The sequence below is a fragment of the Coptis chinensis genome, chromosome 8 (genome assembly GCF_015680905.1).
Source record: "Coptis chinensis isolate HL-2020 chromosome 8, ASM1568090v1, whole genome shotgun sequence".
NCBI lineage: Eukaryota > Viridiplantae > Streptophyta > Magnoliopsida > Ranunculales > Ranunculaceae > Coptis > Coptis chinensis.
This window is the reverse complement of record NC_141463.1, coordinates 41,143,066-41,156,776: the sequence shown is the minus strand read 5'-3', so window position 1 is coordinate 41,156,776 and position 13,711 is coordinate 41,143,066. Positions and strand designations below refer to the sequence as shown.

Here is a 13,711-nt window from a genome sequence, read left to right as displayed (position 1 = left end):
GTCCCCATTCTTATGTTACCTTTCATAAGTTAACATTTCCATCAATAGCTAGTCCGCTAGTATTCTATATTTTTCTCTCTGTATCAGAACATGCATGAGCTAGAAAAATACCCACGCAGATGAACATAAGTGGAGCTAAGTTTGATTGAAAACTACTTGTTTTGATATCTGAAATAATGAAGCTCTAGGATATTGGCTTTGAAAACTTAATTAGAAAACAGAGGAAAATATAAGGAGGAAGTGAGAGAAATCATATAAAAATTCTATGGAAAGATAAATTGCAAACCATCTTTAAGAACCAAAGAGACAATGCATGGAGGATACTGGTCACTGGCAATGGGCATGTGGGGCCGAAAGAGACAGTGTATTGAAGAGTAATATGACGGTTGAATTGGCATTTTGCCAAGTCTCTTAATTCTTTAAAGATAAAAGCCTATATATATGTGACTACGAGAGTACGTTATTCAAGTCGTCACATTATCAGTCATATTTATCATACTCTCAATCTGAGCTAGCAGCAAGTTCATTCATGAGTCTCACCATGGTTCTGTACTTCCTAGCTTTTCTCTTTGTCCTTTGGAAATTGGTTGACCAGTGGGAAAACAAAGCATGCTATATATTAAACTACGAGTGCTATAAGCCCACTGATGATAAAAAACTCAATACAGAACTCTGTGGAGATATCATCAAAAGAAACAAGAACTTAGGCCTTGAAGAATTCAAGTTTGCCTTGAAAGCAATAGTCGGATCGGGTATCGGTGAAGAAACTTACGGCCCAAGAAACATCATTGAAGGTAGACAAGATTCTGCATCAATCCTAGATGGGATCTTGGAGATGGAGGAGTTCTTCTACGACACACTTGATAAACTCTTCTCTAAGTCCAAAGTTTCTCCAAAAGATATTGATATACTTGTTGTTAATGTCTCCCTATTTGCTCCATTACCATCTCTATCAGCAAGAATAATAAACCATTACAAGATGAGGGAAAACATAAAAGTTTTCAATCTCTCTGGAATGGGTTGTAGCGCAAGTCTTATCGCCATCAACCTTGTCCAAAGTGTTTTTAAATCTTATAAAAATGCTTTAGCTGTTGTTGTGAGTTCTGAATCTATTGCCCCAAGTTGGTATTCAGGCTTCAATAAGTCCATGATGCTCCCCAATTGTTTATTCAGAACAGGTGGGTGTGCAATTCTTTTAACGAATAATCCAAGTCTTAAACATAAAGCCATTTTCAAATTGAAGTATCTAGTCCGAACACACATCGGTGCTGATGATGAAGCCTACCAGTATGCCGTGCGGAAGGAAGACGACCAAGGATACCTAGGGATTCACCTCAGCCGAAGCCTTCCAAAAGGTGCAACTCAAGCTTTCACCATGAACCTTAGAGAATTGGCACCCAAGGTATGTACTCTTTTTCTTCTTGTATGTTGACTACAATTTTTTGATGTGTTGTATTTACGAATTCATATACGTCATATATGATTATTGACTTTTCATTTCTTTGATTCTCATTTATGTGAATAGATGAATCACAGATATCAGTGACTTCTTTTGTTTTGTTCAGTAAGCAATTGTACCATACTATTTTATGACTTCTTATTTCCAATAATATCAGAATTTAAATTGTTTCTCTACATATGTCATGGGTCTAGCATAACTAACCTTAAGATGGCCTCGTCTTCATGTACTATACCTTGAGCATGAAGAGACAAGGAACACATCAGCCTTATCCTTGTATTTTGACTCGTGCATTCTTCCACGTTTCTTATAAAAAGGCATACATCTCCTCTCTTTAATTCAAACCAATGGTGATATCTGCTTCTTTCAATTATTTGGATGTGCATTACTATGAAATGATATCATTTTATTAGAAACAATAATTCATCGTCTTGATCAATTGTAAAATATCTCTTTAGCCTTTTATTACGTACAACAGGTATTGCCTCTAAGGGAACTGCTTCGGTGTTTAGTCGTCTTCAGCTTCAGACAATTCAACAACCATAAAAGCACCCCAGTTGGAGATAGCACAATAATAAACTTCAAGACTGCCGCCGAGCATTTTGTGATTCATGCGGGTGGAACAGCAGTTGTCAATGGCGTCGGGGGGAGTCTAGGACTGAGCGAGCATGATTTAGAACCAGCTAAGATGACACTCCATCGGTTTGGGAACACATCTGCTAGTAGCATTTGGTATGTGTTAGCATACATGGAAGCAAAGAAGAGGCTTAAGAAAGGTGATAGAGTTCTAATGATAAACTTTGGAGCAGGTTTTAAGTGTAATAGTTGCCTGTGGGAGGTGGTGAAGGATTTAGAGGGTAAAAACGTATGGGAAGACTGCATCACTAGATACCCTCCAAAGACACTAATCAACCCTTTCAAGGAGAGGTATGGGTGGATCGATGAGAAAGACTCGGCAACCTTTAACGTTGAATACGACGGTGAATATTATAAGCATGCTAGTTCTGGCACATAGAAGATCAGAAGAATATTTGCTAGCATCTCTCATAGTAATTCAGTACTTCACATGCTCTGGATGCTAAAGCGTGCTCGATCTAGGTCAAGAAAACAAGAGGAACAATCTGAACTTTGCCTTTTTTTCATTGAGTAACTCTTCTTCATTTGTAATAGTGAAATTTTATTGTAGCTAATCAAGAAGAAAACTGAGAGAGAAAAGAGGAAGCCTTAATTAGTTAAGTTTGAGCCTCTTTCACACTTTTTCTTGGATAGGAAAATAGTCTGTTTACAATATAGAAAGCCCAAAAAAACCTTACAAGAACTCTAATAGTAATTATTCTATCTCTATATTTATTTCTATTTATATTTACCTCTTGTAATAAATTGAAATTTGTGAAGATGTATCACAATGCACCATCTCCGTTGCCTTTCTTAATTGATGATACATATGTTCAAAACAAAATTACAACCAACTTTTAGTATTATATATAGACATAATGACCTAAAAATACAATGTACTTCACTGTTTTTTACGTTAAATACAACGTATAATATTTTTTTGCCTAAAATACAACAAATTTTCAATTTATTACAATTGATACTATCTGTTAGATTTGAATCGATGGAATGGTCAATTTACCGATAAAAATAATTCATGTGACTTGCACTCACCTCTTTTTTTGCATTTTTTGTATTGTTTGCATTTTTTAGTATATATCATAAACTGGTTGAAATCTTATAAGGCCACCACACAAAAACTAATTAAGTAGTCACATCCATATTATTTGTCTTCCCGGCCTATAGGAAAACTCATATCTCTCTTTATCTGCCCCTTTGCTTATGATTCCCACAAGAAGGAGATGTCACTGCTTCAATATGAGAAAGAGTAGTGTAAAACAGTCATACACTCATTCTTTTTACCAATATCAATAGGCTCCATTTCAGCAGTAATAGGGGAAAACACCGCTCCAACTCCTTTCCATAACTCACTAACACTAGTTGCAAATGTATTCCACACCGGTCTTATAACAGGTTCCTGAAAGAAGAACTTATCTGGAACTCATGAATGTTTAAACTAATAATCCACTGATTCATTCACAAAATGAAGAAGCAAACAATGCAGAAAAAAGTAGAGGTGCGTGCAAGTCATGGGAGTTGTTTTAAGGGTAAATTGACATTCCGTCGATTCAAATCTAACACATAGTATCAATTGTAATAAATAGAAAGTTTGTTGTATTTTTAGGCAAGAAAAATAATACATTGTATTTAATGTAAAAAAACAACAAATTACATTGTATTTTTAGGTAATTATGTCTATTATTATATAATAAAAAGAGAAGATAGCATACTGCAATTTTGAAAGTAATGTTTATGGTCCCCCATGGACCGCAAAAACTATAACTCTTCAGGGCAAATGCGTTAGGTTTTAACTTTTGGCTTACCATAAAAACCTCATCCTATTGAACTGATACGAATGGAAAACTAGATTGTCAGTGTCCTGTTGGAGTTATCCCTCACATGAGGAGAGAAAACAGAGCTGGAGAGAAACGGGCTTAATTCGCATCGCGACATGTCGAAGGCCAAGGCCGGATAGGCTACCCTTCCGGTTCGATGTTCCAATATGCTAGGGCGACCAGCTCGGACTCCATCACGTTGGCCAGCGCCAGCTCAAAGCAGCGCCCAGCGCCAAAGTCTAATTTCGTGGGCCTTTGCTACAGTACCCGCGAAATTTGGTTTTTGGAGATAAAAACCAAAATCAAGGTTTTTGGAAAAGCTAACCTAAAAGTCAGAAGGATTGGAATCCAGACTAAAATAAAAGAGAAACCCAATCTTGAAAAGCTATCAAGATTGAGATAATCTTTCTGAGATACAACCCCAGAAAGAGATAAGAGTGATCTAGTAAGGTGAGAGACCGAAAAAGGAGAGATTGTAATCTTCCTTCCCACTTTATAAAGCGGCGGCTCTTGTGGAAGTAGGCATCATTGGCGAACCACGGTAAATCTTTGTGTTGTGGTTTGCTTTTTCCGCTTTACATTATTATCATTTGTTAATAGTTGTTTAGCGAGTTGGGCATGTTAGTATAGGTTGTAGTTGATATTTAGATTTTGTCAGGAGTTGAATTGAGTTCATATACAAGTTATCGTGGTAGTGGGGAATCGATTGGTATTGGTATAATCCCCAACAAGTGGTATCGAGCCTTGGTTAGAATAGCTTTAGGGTGTTATCCGAATCTTGGTCGGGAAGGTGTTTGTGAAATTCCCGAGAGAAGATTTGAGGTTAAATAACTTGTAGAGATGGACCATTCGGTGAACACCGCATGATGAGTCTGAATAGGAAGAACTACACCATCCGGAAAGCCAAGATGGAAGACTTGCTATACTTGCAAGGACTTGACACTTCCCATTGAGAATGAGGGAGTAAAAACCGAAAAAGACCGATAAGGCCGAGTGGAAAAAGCTTGACGCGATTGGATACATTCAACGATGGATTGACGACGTTGTTTTTCACCATGTGTCCCAAGAGACTACATCCTTCGGGCCTATGGAAGAAACTTCGAAGACACTGTATGAGAGGAAGTCGGGTGGAAACAAAGTGCTAGTCGTTAAGTTAAGTTTGCGCATTAACCACGAAGTACCAAGAAGGTTCTTCAATGTCCGAAAGCATCTTAATGAAGTACGAGAATATCATCAATCGATGCATTTGATGAAGATCAATTTGGGAGATGAAGTTGAGGCTTTGTTTCTATTAGGCTCTCTACCCGAAAGTTGGGAGACATTAGCAGTTTCTACACGGGCAGCCAAGGATGGAATTGTTACCATGGAGATGGCTACCACGCCTTTGTTGAATGAGGAGACTAGAAGGAGTGCAAGAAGCGACTCTTCACTCGAGATCCTTTTCACGAGAAACGGGGAGAGGTCGAAACAGAGAAAACCATCTCGTTCTAGAGGTGATGACGAAGTAAATCTAGGGGTGAATTTAGAACTCCTAAGCGCGAGAGGCAATGTTACTATTGTGCCACCAAAGGCCACTTCGGATATGAGTCGCGTAACAACGAAGAGGGATGAGAAGAACAACCGCGGTACATGAAGACATGGTGCGAGGAACGGAAACACAAAGGCAGAGATACTACCGCGACTAGTCGGCGGCGACCTAGTGGGAATTGTGTCGATTGTGGTGTGTCTTTGTCTTAGTACCTCATGTCGAGGATCGAGTGGGTGATAGATCTGAGGAGCATCCTATCACGCCACACCGACAGAGATTCTTCACTACTTACAACCGTGGTGAATATGGTGAAGTAAGGATGGGTAAATGATTGGAGTCTCAAGATTATAGGCATTGGAGATGTTCATATAGAAACCAATGTTGGCTACACCTTGACACTCAAGGATGTACGACATGTCCCCCCGACATACGGTTAAGCCTTAATTTGGCCGGAAATTAGATGATGACGGCTTTGTAAACTCGTTTGGTAACGGGGTATGGAACCGAAGCGAGAGGTTCCATTCAGAAAGCCGTGAGGAAAGAAAACTTGCTCTCTTTACAAAACACAGGCTAGTTTTGTAAAGCGAATTTAAATCGCGAAGAAGAAGCTTCATCCGAACCGGTGGCACAAATCGCGGTGTCACATGGGCATAAAAGGAATGAAAGTTCTTGCTAAGCAAAAGGCCGCGCCGGACATTAAAGGTACACATTTAGATACATGTACTCATTTGTTTGGTAGGAAAGCAACACGGGGTGTCTTTCCAAAGATTCCCCATCTCACGAAAAGGACACCGCCTTGAACTAGTGCAATAACGGACTTATGTGGTCCTATGAGAGTGAAGTCCCACCGAGGAGTTTCAGTACTTCTTGACATTCATTGATGATCGTCCAAGAAAGATATGGGCCTATAGTCCGAAGACCAAGGATGAAGTACTTGGCGTGTTTGAGAAATTCCACAACATGGTGGAAAGAGAGACCTGGGAAGTTGTTGAAGTGTATTCGCGGATAATGGGGGTGAGTACATTGGGCCATTTGAAGAGTATTGCGAGTCATGGGATTCGGCCATGAAAGCGCACCGATTTCCCAAGACACCGCAAACGAGAATGGAATAGCGAGAGGATGAACCGTACCATTGTAGAGGATGAGATGCATGCTATCTCACTCTAAGCTACCTAGAAACTCTTGGGTAGAAGCAATCGCTGCATGACCGCATGCATGTGATCAACTTGTCGCCGACAAAGCCTCTAAATAGTGATTATCCAGAGAGAGTATGGTCAGGCAGAGATATTGATTATGGATATCTGAGGGTATTTGGGTGCAGGGCATTTGTGCATATTTCCGAAGGATGAGAGATCCAAGCTTGATGACAAAGCCAAGCTGTGCATTTTTCTGGGTTATGGAGATGAAAAGTTTGGTTACAAACTCTATGATCCGATTAACAAGAAGGTAATCCGAAGTCGGGATGTTGTGTTCTTAGAAGACCAAACCATAGCAGATTTTGAGGAGGGTGAGAAGCTACTGAGGGCTTTCACCAATGATCTTGTTGATTTGAACCGAAGTTCCCTACCGTGGAACGCGCGAGAAGGCATTGAGAATGCAGAGAACCATGAGTTTGAAACTCATGATGAGAATCCTATTGCTCATGATGGGATAAAACCTATTGGTATAGAAGATGCGGATGAGATGCATGAACCACCACCGAAAGCAAAAGCAGAAGTGCAACCTCCGAGGCACCGCCAGATGGGGCAAGGAGGTCCGACAGAGGAGACTAGCTTCAACCGGTATCCACCACATAACGCGTGCGTCTACTATCGGATGGTGGAGAACCTATGTACTATCAAGAGGCACTTGAAGGTACAGACAAAGAAAAGTGGTTGAAGGCCATGCATGACGAGATGGATTCTTTGCATAAGAATCACACTTATGAGTTAGTTGAGAAACCCACAGGGAGAAAAATTCTCAAGAATAAGTGGATATACAAAGTCAAGCATGAGGAGAACAATCCTCACCCAAGGCACAAAGCTCGCCTTGTTGTGAAGGGATTCGGTCAAAGGAAAGGGATTGACTTTGATGAGATTTTCTCTCCTGTAGTGAAGATGACTTCTATCCGGGTGGTATTGGGTATGGCCGCAAGTATGAACACGGAGGTTGAGCAGCTAGATGTTAAGACAACTTTTCTTTATGGAGACCTTGAAGAAGATGTCTACATGGACCGACGGGCAGGGGTTTGAGGTCAAAGGCAAGGAGCACCTAGTATGCAAGCCGATAAAAGAGCTTGTATGGGTTGAAGCAAGCACCGAGACGTGGTATATAAAGTTTGACTCATTTATGGTGAAGCAAGGATACAAGAAGTGCGCTCGATCATCAGGCGTTTGTTGAGATTTCCGGATGGGGATTTCATAGTGCTATTCATTGTATGTGGATGATATGTTGATAGTTGGCCCAAACATCAACAAGATATCCAAGCTAAAGAAAGACTTGAGTAAGTCCTTTGAGATGAAGGATTTGGGTCAAGCAAAGCAGATACTTGGGATTCGGATCACCGTGACGAAAAGAGTGGAAGTTGTGGCTTTCTCAAGAAAGCTACATCGGAGAAGGTGTGTCAAGAGATTCAACATGGATCAAAAGCGAAGCCGGTTAGTTGTCCGCTTGGTGGCGAGTTCCGCATGACCAAAGAGATGTGTCCTAAGGGTGAGCACGAAAGCAGAGTCAGATGGAAAAGATTCCTTATGCATCCGCAGTGGGCAGTTTGATGTATGCCATGGTGTGTACTAGATCGGATATTGCTTTCGCCGTTGGTGTTGTAAGCAGATTTCTGTCAAATCCGGGTCAGGAGCATTGGGAAGGTGTTAAGTGGATATTGAGATATCTCAAAGGCACTTCCAAATCATATTTGTGCTTTGGTGGAAGTAAGCCCTTACTTGAAGGCTACACTGATGCAGACATGGCAGGTGATGTTGACTCGATGAAGTTCACCTCCGGTTATCTGGTTACTTTTACAGGGGGAGCAGTTTCTTGGCAATCTAAGTTGCAAAAGTGTGTTGCCCTCTCCACTACAGAAGCCGAGTATATTGCATCCACTGAGTGTTGTAAAGAGATGCTATGGATGAAGAGGTTCTTCGACGAACTAGGACTAAACCAGAAATAGTTTGTAGTTCTATGTGACAGTCAGAGCACCATTCACTTGAGCAAGAATCCGAGTTTTCATTCTAGATCCAAGCACATACATGTGCGTTATCATTGGATTAGAGAAGTACTCGAAGAGAAGCATTTGTGTATCGAGAAGATCCATACCGACAAGAACGGTCGGATATGATGACCAAAGTCTTACACGAAAGGTAAGTTTGATATTTGTTGTGCTAATGGAATGGTAGCGACTCCTCTGTTGATTTGGCAATTGCATGGAGGTATCCCCTCACCGTCGGGAGGGGAGATTGTTGGAGTTATCCCCTCACATGAGGAGAGAAAACAGAGCCGAGAGAAACGGGCTTAATCGGCATCGCGACATGTCGAAGGCCACGCCGATAGGCGACACCAGCGCCTTGTTCCAATATGCTAGGCGCGACTGGCGCTTAGACTCCAAACGTTGGCGCCAGCTCGGGGCCAGCCGCCAGCGCCAGTCTAATTTCGTGGGCCTTTGCTACAGTACCCGCGAAATTTGGTTTTTGGAGATAAAAACCAAAATCAAGGTTTTTGGAAAAGCTAACCTAACAAGTCAGAAGGATTGGAATCCAGACTAAAACAAAGAGAGAAACCCAATCTTGAAAGCTATCAAGATTGAGAGATAACCTTTACAGAGATACAACCCTGTAAAGAGATAAGAGTGATCTAGTAAGGTGAGAGACTGAAAAGGAGAGATTGTAATCTTCCTTCCCACTTTATAAAGAACTGGCTCTTGTGGAAGTAGGCATCATTGGCCGAACCACGGTAAATCTTTGTGTTGTGGTTTGCCTTTTACTGCTTTACATTATTATCTGTTGTTAATAGTTGTTTAGCGAGTTGGGCATGTTAGTATAGGTTGTAGTTGATATTTAGATTTTGTCCGGAGTTGAATTGAGTTCATATACAAGTTATCTGTGTAGTGGAGAATCGATTGGTATTGGTATACTCCCCAACATGTCCAACTTCACATATAGAGACGTCATGGAGTTATCTGATACGAATGGAAAACTAGAGTGTCAATGTCCAACTTCTTATATGGACAGGGGCAGATCTAGGATTTTAGATAAGCGAGGGGGCTGCCATGGAGTTAACCTTTAAAGATTTTTTTAGGAACCAATAAGCTAGCATTGATAAACAAAAGAATTATCGCTTTTATTACCTTATCCAAAATGGACAAAATAGTGTTTTCACTATAGACCTAGACAAATATAACAAAGAAATGTGCAAGAATAACATATCACATTAGCATCACACTAGTGAAGTTTTGACCTGCGTGGATTCTTATCAAATACATCTATTATTGCATCCAAATCAACTTCTTTAGCAAATTCCCGTTCAATGTAAATAGTCATGCAATCTGCAAGAAATTCAACCCCCATCTTGTTACGAAGTCGTGTTTTGAGCAATTTCATAGCTGAGAATACTCGTTCTGTAGTTGCCGTGGAAACAGGAAGTGTCAAGACAAGACGAATCAATCTATCAATCAAATAATAGATATTGATCTTTCTTTGACATAATTTGGAGATGGTAGACAACTTCTGAAAAAGAGGATGCTTGAGCACATCAAGTTTGTAATGTTGCAGTTGACTTCTCAAATGATGTATCTCTTGTTTTGTAAAGTCTCTACAATAAAACTTTTCTGCGAGTTTGCAAATGTCATCAATGCTGAAGGACTTAAAAGCATCTTTCGGATCCAAAGGAGAACTAAGATAAAGAAGCTCTATTGTTTCTTTTGGAAATTTGTTATTTAATTCCACCAACTGGTAATCTATTACAGCATTAAATAACTCGACGCGGTAGTGGTGTTCAACTGTAATATAATCTTTTTGCTGGCAAGAACGACATGTACCCGCCATGTGTTGAGCACCCATATCAGGCATATCAATGTCATGTTTTTTGCAAAACAAAATCACATGACTAAGAAAAGCGTCCCAAGAAGATCCTCTTAATTCTTGAAGAAGTGCTTTCGTACTGGAGACTAAGCTGATAGCATTTAAAATGTCTTGGGACTTTTCTTGCAGGGCTTTACACAAGACATTAGTAATTCCCATAGTCTTATGCAATAAATGAAAAAGAAAGACAAACTCAAAACTTTTCATTGCAAGAATAACACCTTTAGCTTCTCCATGCATAAAGTTGCTTGACCCGTTCTTCATGACGCTTTCAAGAACTATACAAATTGAATCAAACATCTCTTTTAGGCTACAAACCGAAGCAAAATGAGAACTCCATCTAGTATCTCCTGCTCGTTGCAAAGTAGAAACTTGATTAGCTCCTTTTCCAGTAACAAGTTCACCACTAGCTACCAGCATATCAATTTCATTTTTCCGAGTATCTTCCAACTCTTGTTTACGCTTGGGCGTAACATGAAGATTAACAATAGAAGCCAACTTGGAAAAAAACAACCGAACATCAGAAACATCTTTAGAAGCCACAACTAGAGCAAGTTGTAGACGATGTGCAAAGTAATGCACATAATATGCATATGGACACTCCTTCAGAAACAATGCTTGTAATCCATTCCATTGACCACGCATATTGCTAGCACCATCATAACCTTGACCTCTCATATTTATAATATGCAAATTATATGGAAAGCAAGGATATTGCATATAACTTCTTTCAAAGTTAAAGCACAAGTGTCTTTAACACCAACAATACCAAGAAAATACTCTCTAACAAAACCACCTCTATCAACAAATCTTAGGACAATCGCGATTTGCTCCTTGTTTGAATTATCTTGTGCTTCATCAACAAGGACACAAAATTTTGCATTACCAATTTCCTCACGAATTCTCTCTCTCACTTTATCGGCATAGATATGCAAAAGTGCCTTTTGAATTGAATGTGAGGTATATGTGGCATTTCTCGGAGCATCTTTTAATAATTCTGCAACCTTGTCATTCAACATCGCTGCAAATCCCAACACTCCCTTGAAATTTCCACCATTTTTTGACTTTTTGGACTCGTCATGGCCTCTAAAAGAAATCCCTTGTAGTGCAAGAAATGGAATACAATGAAGAATAGCTTTGACTAGCAAACGGTTCTTAACAACCTCTTCTTTAGATAATGTATTTAACACATTATCTATATGTCGAGAAGGATTCATGAAATTTTCACAAGCTATCATCGCCGACCTATGAGGTGAGCATGGACCTCCTTCATGTTGCAAAAAGGAACACTTCTTGCCATTATTAATCTTCTTCCAACATTTAAAACCTTCAACAGTGAATGCAGGACGCTTCGGCGGATTTGTTTCAAATATAAAACATGGAAAACAATAAGCTCTATCCGTATGGAGTGAGTACTCTAGCCAAGGAAATAGTGTGAACCAAGAGGACTTGAACCGGCGAGTTTGCTTTCCGAATATGGTGGATGGATACTCTTTCTCACTGAGTTAAAGTAACCAACGCCCCTTTCCAAGAAAAAGTTAAATTCGAACATCATCTTGTTGATTAACAGGTAATTATATATTGAGATGCGTTTACGGATCACGTTCAAATAAAGATGTGGAGTCAACTTCTTCAACACTAACTCTTTGGGCTTGAGGAGAAGGTTCAACTTGCTCAATTTCAATAACTTGAACTTGTGAAGGAGGTTGGCCATCTCTATCAAGTCTTGAAATATCAAGACTAGATGATGTAGAAGTTACATCATTTTACGGGGGTGACATCTTTAGGTTTAAAGAAGGAAAACATGGTTTTCATTTTCATACTGAGCTTGATGTTGAGACATTCTTACCTAAGATAAATCATAATAATTTCATAATCAATAGTTTGTTTATATAAAAAAAAAAAAAAATACAATAATAACTACAATAATATTCAACTAATTAAATAAGACAAAAATTAAATGACAATCTAATACTCCAATATAAACTATAAGTTAACAAGGCAATAAGTCAAGTAGAGAACACATTAGTATTTGAAAATTGAAAAATAAAACGAAATAAAAAATATAGGCATAATACAAAACAATTTACCTTAGCCCTTAGCTAATGAATAGCGAATATGAAATAAAATGATAAATAGATTAGGCTGAATTAGAAACTGCCGATTTGGAAGAAGATAATAATAGAGAAGAAAATTTTTTTTTGTGAGCGATCACAAGACGAAAGATTACGACACACAAAGGACCTTTCAGTTTTTTTTTGTTGACCTTTTTTTTTTTTTTCGGTTTTACTTTTTTGAGAATCTCGGATTGTGAGTTGTGAGAAATTGGGATAGACGGATAGTGACTTGTGGGCCCCTATTGTGAGTTGTTTTTTTTTTTTTGGCTAATAGGAAGTTAGGAACAGCAAACAGGACAAGACCAAACTGGAATTGATTGTGACTTGTCACTTGTGGGCCTATGAGCTAGTGTTCATACTACTATTTTTTTTTAGGGGGAAGTTTGGAAAACTAGAGTGTACTGATACAAATGGAAAACTAGAGTGTCAATGTCCAACTTCATATATAAAGACGTACAAGAAAAACTCTTTTCAATCTACAAAGAGTGTGTGTCAATGTTCACCTCCATAGAATAATCCACCCTTCGACGGCATTACATAATAAGTCAATAACCCCTCCTACGGTCCCATCTTGTATGATAAAACTCAAGATTTTGTTGTCAATGTCCAAGAGTAATGCTGCCCAATAAAGCATTGGTAAAGCTATATCTATTGGAGTATGACATTATTGGTGACATTCATGTAGCAATGTGTCTGTTCGAATGAGAAAAGTGGCGTGCTAAAGTATGTCATACGAAGTGACATAGCATTGAAGTATGTCATTTATAATGACATTGATGACCAAACTTGGGTCCGTACATGTACCCACACTATATAAGGGAACATTGTTTTAGGGTTAAAAGAAGAGAGAGATTTGTGAGTTTCTCAAAAGGGGATTTTGTGGGTTCTATTGAACCAAGGTCAGTGTTTGTAAAAGACACATTTAATTCTCTCTCAATTGAAGTTTCTCCTTTGCTTGTGGATGTAGGTGCAACTTGCCGAACCACGTAAATCTTTGTGTCTCCATTATTTGTTTTGTAGTAGTTTGCATTGAATTGTTTGTCTTTCAGCACCCATTCAAATTTGTTATCACCTTTTTTTTCGTTTACGCTTTCGTTGCACAA

The 13,711-nt window shown here is 39.2% G+C and overlaps 3 protein-coding genes across 3 annotated transcripts; 1 reads left to right on the top strand and 2 right to left on the bottom strand.

Moving 5' to 3' along the window:
• Positions 1-469: 469 nt before the first annotated feature.
• On the top strand, positions 470-2,695 carry LOC147481479 (3-ketoacyl-CoA synthase 12-like). Its single transcript, XM_086580919.1, has 2 exons — positions 470-1,402; positions 1,938-2,695. The coding sequence occupies exons 1-2, from the start codon at positions 530-532 to the stop codon at positions 2,472-2,474; spliced, it is 1,410 nt and encodes a 469-aa protein (XP_086437045.1). The 5' UTR covers positions 470-529; the 3' UTR covers positions 2,475-2,695.
• Positions 2,696-9,780: 7,085 nt separating this feature from the next.
• On the bottom strand, positions 9,781-11,198 carry LOC147481478 (uncharacterized). Its single transcript, XM_086581150.1, has one exon. The coding sequence runs from the start codon at positions 11,167-11,169 to the stop codon at positions 9,853-9,855; it is 1,317 nt and encodes a 438-aa protein (XP_086437276.1). The 5' UTR covers positions 11,170-11,198; the 3' UTR covers positions 9,781-9,852.
• On the bottom strand, positions 11,172-11,729 carry LOC147481477 (uncharacterized). The gene has a single exon (XM_086578946.1). It carries the CDS (start codon positions 11,727-11,729, stop codon positions 11,172-11,174), a length of 558 nt encoding a protein of 185 aa, XP_086435072.1.
• Between the last annotated feature and the right edge of the window lie 1,982 nt (positions 11,730-13,711).